General features: G+C 44.5%; 2 protein-coding genes across 7 annotated transcripts; one reads left to right on the forward strand and one right to left on the reverse strand.

Moving 5' to 3' along the window:
* The first annotated feature begins 111 nt into the window (after positions 1-111).
* LOC122822586 (proteoglycan 4-like) lies at positions 112-3,905 on the forward strand. Of its 5 annotated transcripts, XM_044101396.1 has the most exons (3): positions 128-361; positions 727-3,023; positions 3,056-3,905. In XM_044101396.1, the coding sequence occupies exons 2-3, from the start codon at positions 2,429-2,431 to the stop codon at positions 3,085-3,087; spliced, it is 627 nt and encodes a 208-aa protein (XP_043957331.1). In that variant the 5' UTR covers positions 128-361; positions 727-2,428; the 3' UTR covers positions 3,088-3,905. The 5 variants fall into 5 exon arrangements, with proteins under 5 accessions (XP_043957329.1, XP_043957328.1, XP_043957327.1 ...); XM_044101394.1 differs by having other exon boundaries at positions 112-348; positions 931-3,905; XM_044101393.1 differs by having other exon boundaries at positions 113-361; positions 931-3,905.
* Positions 3,906-5,129: 1,224 nt separating this feature from the next.
* Positions 5,130-8,858, reverse strand: LOC122822588 (claudin-4-like). Of its 2 annotated transcripts, none has more exons than XM_044101399.1 (3): positions 8,764-8,852; positions 6,473-6,605; positions 5,130-6,168 (listed from the first exon to the last, which is right to left on the reverse strand). In XM_044101399.1, exons 2-3 carry the CDS (start codon positions 6,602-6,604, stop codon positions 5,686-5,688), a joined length of 615 nt encoding a protein of 204 aa, XP_043957334.1. In that variant the 5' UTR covers position 6,605; positions 8,764-8,852; the 3' UTR covers positions 5,130-5,685. The 2 variants fall into 2 exon arrangements, with proteins under 2 accessions (XP_043957334.1, XP_043957333.1); XM_044101398.1 differs by having other exon boundaries at positions 5,147-6,168; positions 6,473-6,864; positions 8,764-8,858.
* Positions 8,859-9,082: the final 224 nt, after the last annotated feature.

Genomic DNA, 9,082 nt, shown 5'->3' on the forward strand with positions numbered 1-9,082 from the left:
TGGAGAGGATGATGTTTGGCTGGGCCAGGAGCCCTCTAGTGGCTAGATGCGGTATTACATTTTTATATCAGCATTTTATAAAAACGTCCCAGACGTTCAGTAACGCAAACTTTCTCCATAAAGAAAAAAATCTGAGATTTTGTTAAACATAATAATCATCATAAAGGTGTAAAAGAAACTGAATGTAAAGTTACCTTTGTTGTAACTAGCTTTAAGGATATACGTTTTTATTTTGGTATGTCATATGTTATTGTAGCTATGGTAACGGAACGGAGTTCCAACTGAATAGTTAAAAGTTAGCAAAACAAAAAGAAAAGCTAAAAAGCGACCCAGTTTTAGCTTCAGTCGGTAAGGGAACAATGTGAGTAAGTTGAAATGCTACTAGAAAAGTCTGTGATTGCTGTTAATGTAAATAATTATTCCTGTGTAGCTCTGACGTTTGATGAATGATACGGATGGCTTTAATAAATGAGCATTTAACTATCAGTTATCCAAATTGGCTGGATGCCACACAAAATACAATTACAGCAAAAACATTTCTTCCACAGTGAGTGAATATTTAGAGTGAACGTTTTGACAACGTTTTGGAAAGATTGGCTAGCTTTTTTTTTTTTTTTTTTTTTTTCCATCAAACAAAACTGATCTGTGACGGCTGATGATGTAATATTCTCTGCCTCTTGTGATGTCATTGTTGAGATTCTTAGTGCATGGTTTTATTCTCTTCAGATATTCCAGACATCACAAGAGTGAGGATTTGTGCAGATTTCAAGTTTGACCCTTGAAGTTTTCAGGAAATAGCAGCAAGACGCCCAAGCTAACAGAATAATAATAATTCTTATTATATTATTCTTGTTTATAAAGCATTTTTTAACCAACTGGTGAGAGATTGCCAAAGTATTTTCAGAAGCTCCTGTTTTTTTCTTCCAACAGAATGGGGCAAGTACTTGGCATGAACAAGTACAAGAGGGTAAAGAAGGTGAAGAAAGTGGACTTTATGGAGGAGTATGTTAGGCAGCAGTTTCGTGGACATGACCCCCCTGAAAATAATTACGGCACACTAGTAGAACTTAACATGCGATCGATTCGACAGAAAGGTGAGGTTGATGATAAGCTTTTAGGTAAAGAATCTCGGAGTTCCAGTGCGGTGTACTTTTTAAAGGACTTCCTTATCAAACATGATCTGGACTTTCATGTGGAGCCGATTGTTGGTCCATGCACTGAAAGAGAGATCGAAAGAATAAAAGCCCGCAAGGTTAAACTGGAAATGGGGGAAAGAAAGGAACAAATACGAGAAAAGCCGGTCAACCCGAAAGCTTTGGAAAAACCACCATCTGCTAAAAGTGAAACTTGTACTCTCCAAAAGCTCCTGACAGATGTGAAAGCATCACTTGACGCAGATGAGAAAGACTGGACGGATTTTGAGCAGCAAATGTTCAAAACAATGGAAGAAATGAACAAGGACCTAAAAAAGAATTTTGATATGTTGACAATGATTAATCAGGCCTTTGAATCCACAGACGACATCAAAAAAGAAGTTTCTGGCATGAAAACACCTCAGGACACTAAACAACCAGAACCCTCTCCCCGAAAAATCCCTGTGACACCTCCGAGGGTAAAAATGTACTGCCTGTCACCCTCTGTATTGCAACTTACTCGAGAAATGGATGAAGTGGACTGGGTGCGAAAAGAGGCTGCTGTGAGGTTTAGAAAGCGGAATGAGTTTATTGATTCAACAGATGAATTTCTGGGAATAGAAGAAAAATGTTTCTATTCCAGGGAACATGAGGAACGTAAAGCTCTTCAAGAAAGGCTTAAGTTGGAAAGAGAGGCAGTAGAACGAGCAAAGATACAGAAATTAGCTCACAGACAATCAACTCCAGACATTATGGTACCAGAAGGGTTGAGAAAATCACTGTCTTTCGAGAACGTTGCATTAAAAGTTGGAGGGGACCTGGCGATAGATGATTAATGATTCAAAAAAAGGCTTGACAGAACTAGAGACACATGCAAGGACAAAAGTGTCTAATAGGGAGCCTTAAAAGAGCTGTAGTGTTGGAGGAGCTTGGAGACCACAGGGCTGCAGGAGTGAAGGAGCTAGGAGTCCACGGGGTTGTGGTGCAGACTCCTAGAGCCACAACCCCACTGCTAGGAGCCTGGGGGCCTGTGGGCACTGAAGTGATTGGAGCCTGGGGGGGCTGTGGGCACCGAGGGGCTTAGAGCCGTGGAGGCTGTGGGCTCTGAGGTGCTTGGAGCCTGGGGGCGCTGTGGGCACCGAGGGGCTTAGAGCCGTGGAGGCTGTGGGCTCTGAGGTGCTTGGAGCCTGGGGGGCTGCGGGCACCAAGGAGCTCGGAGCCTGGGGGGCTTTGGTCACCGAGGTGCTCGGAACCTGGGGGCTGATGCAACTGAGAAACTAGGAGCCAGCAGGGCCATGGCAACCAAGAAGCTAGGAGCCTGTGGGTCCTTGGAAACCAGAAGCCGGGAGCCCTCGGGGACGATTCAACCAGACACCAGGAGCCCACGGGGACTATTCAACCAGACACCAGGAGCCCACGGGGACTATTCGACCAGACAACAGGAGCCCAGGGGGACAATTCGACCAGACAACAGGAGCCCACGGGGACGATTCGACCAGACACCAGGAGCCCACGGGGACTATTCAACCAGACACCAGGAGCCCACGGGGACGATTCGACCAGACACCAGGAGCCCACGGGGACGATTCGACCAGACACCAGGAGCCCACGGGGACAATTCGACCAGACACCAGGAGCCCACGGGGACTATTCAACCAGACACCAGGAGCCCACGGGGACAATTCGACCAGACACCAGGAGCCCACGGGGACAATTCGACCAGACAACAGGAGCCCACGGGGACTATTCAACCAGACACCAGGAGCCCACGGGGACAATTCGACCAGACAACAGGAGCCCAGGGGGACAATTCGACCAGACAACAGGAGCCCACAAGGACGATTCGACCAGACACCATGTGCCCCCGGGGCCGTGGCAACCAGAAGCTAGGAGCCCGCGGGGCCGTGGCAACCAGAAGCTAGGAGCCCGCGGGGCCGTGGCAACCAGAAGCTAGGAGCCCGCGGGGCCGTGGCAACCAGAAGCTAGGAGCCCGCGAGGCCGTGGCAACCAGAAGCTAGGAGCCCGCGGGGCTGTGGCAACCAGAAGCTAGGAGCCCGCGGGGCCGTGGCAACCAGAAGCTAGGAGCCCGCGGGGCCGTGGCAACCAGAAGCTAGGAGCCCGCGGGGCCGTGGCAACCAGAAGCTAGGAGCCCGCTGGGCCGTGGCAACCAGAAGCTAGGAGCCCGCGACGCCGTGGCAACCAGAAGCTAGGAGCCCGCGGGGCCGTGGCAACCAGAAGCTAGGAGCCCGCGGGGCCGTGGCAACCAGAAGCTAGGAGCCCGCGGGGCCGTGGCAACCAGAAGCTAGGAGCCTGCGGGGCCGTGGCAACCAGAAGCTAGGACCCGGTAGGGCCGTGGCAAACAGAAGCTAGGACCCCGCAGGGCCGTGGCAACCAGAAGCTAGGAGCCCGCGGGGCCGTGGCAACCAGAAGCTAGGAGCCCGCGGGGCCGTGGCAACCAGAAGCTAGGAGCCCGCGGGGCCGTGGCAAACAGAAGCTAGGAGCCCGCGAGGCCGTGGCAACCAGAAGCTAGGAGCCCGCGGGGCCGTGGCAACCAGAAGCTAGGAGCCCGCGGGGCCGTGGCAACCAGAAGCTAGGAGCCCGCAGGGCCGTGGCAACCAGAAGCTAGGAGCCCGCGGGGCCGTGGCAAACAGAAGCTAGGACCCCGCAGGGCCGTGGCAACCAGAAGCTAGGACCCGGTAGGGCCGTGGCAAACAGAAGCTAGGACCCCGCAGGGCTGTGGCAACCAGAAGCTTGGACACTGCAGGGCCGTGGCAACCAGAAGCTAGGAGCCCGCAGGGCCGTGGCAACCAGAAGCTTGGACACTGCAGGGCCGTGGCAACCAGAAGCTTGGAGCCCTCTGGTTTGCCGCTCTTCCTACACCCAAAATTCAGTCCTGATAACTAATTTCTGGTTGCAATAAGAGATTTAAAAGCATAAACCAATGCTCTTATTCTGTGTGACTTAATGTGGTACCTCTTATAAACTGTAAAAAAAAAAAAAAATTCTAAATTTAATTTTCATTTAACTTTTACTACATTAAATGTTTTCAACAGCTTCAGACTTATCCACGTTTTTCTTCTATTTTGTTGTGTAATAGTGGGTGCTTCTTGTACTTTTATTTTCTCACTATTATTGTTCTTGATTTTTATTTTTTATTTTTATGTCTTCAATCATACCTCCACGATTTTCCTCACCTCCCTGGCAAGGAGGGGTCGCAGGATAACTTTTCCTACCTAACACAGTCATATTTTAATCATATTGTTACAAGCCTGTAACAGTCATACAACAGTCATACTGTTACAGGCTTGTAACAATATAAGTTACAGGCTTGTAACAGTCATACTGTTACAAGCCTGTAACAATATGACTGTTGTATGACTGTTACAAGCCTGTAACTTGCGTATATGTGGGGTTTTTTGTTTTCTTTTTGTAACATCTTCCAGGATAGTGTTATGTTATATCTTTAGACCACAGAGGGAAAGGATGATTAATATCAAATATTACATATTTACTTATAATCATGATGTGCAAAAAAGGTCACACCTGCTAGCTGTATTGCTATATGCTTATTTTAAGTTCCTGTATAGTCCCACCAAGTTTTAACTATTTGTGTTACATGCACAAGGTTGGATGTTGTTTTTCCCACTGCATGGGAACCAGTCTGTTTCCCATGCTTTGGATTCCTTAAACTTTTGTATAAAACTCATGTGTTGTCTTTGCCTGGCAGGGGTTTCTGTTCAGACTTGCTTCATTATTGATTGTCCTACAAGCTCTCTGAGTTTTGCACAATTCATGAATAACCACCTGATTGAGTGATTTTACCTGAGCAGTGCTTGGAAATAGTTGTTTTCCATGACACTCTTCTTTTAGAAAGAATAAAAGTAAAGGATTAAAACAGCAGATGGTTACCACAAATCTTTCATGATGTAATTCAAATTTGCTTTGTTTAATTTTTTTAAGCAAAACAAAGTTTGTTTACAAAGTATTGAAACTAAGTCTTTTGTGGGTTTTTTTTTATGCATTTAATTCCTTTTTCTGAAAACATTTGTATCTGGCAAAGCTTTAATAATCTATTGTGATCATTGTGAAGAAACAAAAATAGAACAAACCAACTTACAGTAAATGTTTTGTCAGTAGAAAGCAACGCAGAAGCTGAAGTGTATCTGAGTAACACGCTCATATAATTATTTCCCGAGGCCCATTTGGCTGGGAGCGTTTTATAAATGAATACATTTATAAAAGAAATGACAGAGAAGTGAACAGGACTAAATAATCAAACACATTTGTCATTTAAGTTGTCTTGGAAAAATTGTGACTATGAAATCTTATTTTCCTGCAGAACAACTTTTGCATCTTGTTCCTTTTTTATGCTTATGTTTTTTAAATTTGCATTTTAAGCAACATTTCAAAATGTTGGAAATGAATATGTACAAACTACAATCCTTCGAGCACCAACAAATAAAATTATGTTGTTGTCGTCACGGTTTTTACCAACACAACTCCCTTGTCTGCCTGTCTATTGGACACCAGCCCCTTCCATAAAACCTCTAAATTATAACATCGTTTGGACCTGAAGCGTGTTGTTGTAGTATTTGACGGTTCTACTAGAGCTGCTGGATCTGGGTCTGCTGAAGCAGCAGAGCAGAACTCCTGTCAGGATCAACAGCACACCGGCTGCCCAGCCGATATAGATACACGCTCCCATCTCTCTCCTGTGGAAATCCAGTAACAGAGGGTTGTAGAAATCTCTTAGAAAGCTGACCGGGATGATCACCAGCAGGCCGGCCAGCATCAGGCCCACTGCAGCCACCAGGATGATTTTGGGCTTGGCGTCTTCGTTCTGAACACATGTGGTGAAGTCGGCACCCCAAAACAAGATGAGGAGGCTGAGACCACAGAGGATGCAGCTGATGATGGTCATGGCGCGGGCGGCCTGCAGGTCAGAGCCCAACTGCAACATGGAGTCGTACACTTTGCACTGCATCTGTCCAGTACTCTGCGACACACAGCTCATCCATAAACCTTCATAAATCACCTAAAGACACAGACACAAAATATTAAATATGTTCTATATTTTCAATATATTAAATCAAATGGAGACATTCAATTTATTTTGTATCCTAAATGGCAGAAACTTTGGAGACTTCTTTGGGAATAAAATGAGTCATTTACCAAAAATGGGCTGAAAGGCTCCTCAGAGAGGAAGAAGCCATCAGCACCATGAAAAGCCAGATTAATGTTCGTTGATGTAAACCTTCAAAGCTACCTAAACACAACTATGATCATTTAAAACATAACAAGCCTTTTGATCGTCTCTATTTAACACAATATATAGTTACCTGTGCAGTAACAATGTTTGATCCTATGAAGGAAGAAATTTTCCACTGAGGGACGGTGCAACACCTGATGACCCCAATCAGGCAGAGAGCCCCAAGGGCCACACAAACCATCTGAACTGCTGAGGATCTCATTCTGCAAAAGATGACAGCAGAAAGCAAATAATTAAAGAAATTACTGCAATATATTCCCTGTCTTTCTCTGGTTTGGTAACAGTCAACCATCCATCATCATCCTCTTATTGAGCGTTGGGTCACTCGGCTGATGGGATCATTCTGGGGGATCCTGTGTCGTTTCCAGGCCCTGAGGAATATATGCCCCCTATACTCCTGCTAGTGGGACGCCAATGCCTGATCCAGCAGACAACAGGAAGGTCCAGGTTACATTTGGTAGCCTGTATTTCAGAACCCACAGAGAAAATGGAGACGGAGAGCAATTTTTACAAATTTCTGCTCTGGACAGCACTCTGTTAAAAATGTAAATTCTGTATACTAAGCGACACCTCCAGCGGTGCAGCCATCTTCTGATGTCTATTTATTTCTCGTTTTGTGCTGTTTGTTTCTTTATCTTTTTATGTATGTGTATTTATATTGTGTGTTGTGTATGTGTATATAACCTGCACTTTAACTCGAGTCAAGCATGTAATCTGTTGATGACAATGATAAATAAATCTTATCTTAAAACTTACCGCTAAACGCAAAGCAGGAAGCGTTGGAAGATTTGAAACTGTTATCCAAAGACGGCATATAATCCCTATCCAAATCTCACAAAACATGGAAATTTGTGTGTGTGATTATTTATTTTGCAGTCACTTATCCAGTCCCTGGTCATGTTTAAAGAGATCCACTCTTTGTAAACTGCTGGTGTTTTTGGATATTGATTGGGGAAACGTTACACATTTAGACAGCGATGCATCACTGTTTAGGCCACATCACTAAGGCTACCTTCACACAGCAGGTCTTGATGCTCAATTTGGATTATTTTGCTTGGCTGTTCATGCAACTAATTGAATCCGACTGACAAGTTTATCTGTGTTGCACATTTCAGCAACAAGGCCATTCAAAGATTTTACCCGTAACCTCCACCTCAACCTACAGCCATGCATTCTACGCATGTGTGCTTTCATGATGCTCAGTTGGTATTAATGGACCCAAAGTGTGCCAGGGAAATTTCCCCCACACCATTGCACCACCACCAGCCTGAACCATTGATACAAGGCAGGATGGATCCATGCTTTCGTGTTGTTGATGCCAAATTCTGACCCGACCGTCCGAATGTCGCAGCAGAAATCGAGACTCATCAGACCAGGAAACGTTTTTCCAATCTTCTGTTGTCCAGTTTTGGTGAACCTGTGCGAATTGTAGCCTCAGTTTCCTGTTCTTAGCTGCCAGGAGAGGCACCCGGTGTGGTCTTCTGCTGCTGTAGCCCATCAAGGTCCAACATGTTGTGTGTTCAGAGATGCTCTTCTGCAGACCTCGGTTGTTACAATTTGAGTTTCTGTTGCCGTTCTATCAGCTCCAACCAGTCCGGTCATTCTCCTCTGACCTCTGGCATCAACAAGGCATTTGCCCCAAAGAACTGCCGCTCACTGGATATTTTCTCTTCTTCAGACCATTCTCTGTAAACCCTGGAGATGGTTGTGCGTGAAAATCCCAGTAAATCAGCAGGTTCTTAAATACTCAGACCAGCCCGACTGGCACAAACGAAGTCACTTAAATCACGTTTCTTCCTCGTTCTGATGCTGTGGTTTTCTGCTGCTGTAGCCCATCAAGGTCCAACGTGTTCAGAGATGCTCTTCTGCAGACCTTGGTTGTAACGATTTGATTTACTGTTGCTGTTCTATCAGCTCCAACTACTCTGGCCAGTCTTGTACAAACACATACATTGATGTACCTACAGCTACAAATGACCTTCAGATCAGAGCTTAAAATATGTACACACTGATTAACTTAAATTAATAGTTGGAATAATTTAAGTCATTTGATTAATACGCATATTGCACAATTCTCTTAAATTGTGCAATATTATTACTTTGCTTAATTTCTCTCCACAAAATGTATCCATCAAATAAAATCCCTCCTTAAACTGATTTCACATGCATGCAAAAGGTCTGCAAACTTAGTTTCTTTAAATTACACTTTCCTCTCAGTCACACCTTCCCTCTCTATACTTATTCAATTTTGAATACTTTTTGGATGCAGATTCTTTTTAGCTTTAAACATCAACTTATGTTTTAGCCAAATGAGTTTTTTTCTTAACATTGAAATAAATGAAGAGGGAAGATATTGCTTACCTTTATCGGGTTCTGCTCGTTCTTCTATTTATTCAGACTTTAAATGATATGATCATAGACTTTGAAGCAGGGATCTTTATGTGGTTCGGTCTTTTTCACAACCGAGTCAGGAAATTCAAAACTGTCTTGTTTTTTTGTTCTTTTGCATTAACCGCTGTTTCCTGTTCTCAGCAAATTGTACCTTGTGGTAATTTAAGTTGTGAAACATTATACTTCTGCACTATTGCAGACTTGATGCAAAAAGTTTTTATATTTGCTCTCAAAGTTTTGTGAGCCTCACAAGATAAAGATAAACATTTATCAGTATTTTAGAATTTAT

The sequence above is a fragment of the Gambusia affinis genome, linkage group LG19, assembly GCF_019740435.1.
Source record: "Gambusia affinis linkage group LG19, SWU_Gaff_1.0, whole genome shotgun sequence".
NCBI classification, from domain to species: Eukaryota; Metazoa; Chordata; class Actinopteri; order Cyprinodontiformes; family Poeciliidae; genus Gambusia; species Gambusia affinis.

Excerpts from the sequence above, each read along its gene's own strand:
- LOC122822586 (XM_044101394.1), top strand. The coding sequence starts at position 932 with ATGGGGCAAGTACTTGGCATGAACAAGTACAAGAGGGTAAAGAAGGTG.
- LOC122822588 (XM_044101398.1), bottom strand. The coding sequence starts at position 6,694 with ATGGTTGACTGTTACCAAACCAGAGAAAGACAGGGAATATATTGCAGT. Across the intron at positions 6,169-6,472 it reads CAAACATTGTTACTGCACAG|GTGATTTATGAAGGTTTATG; the intron begins GTAACTATATAT and ends CTGTGTCTTTAG.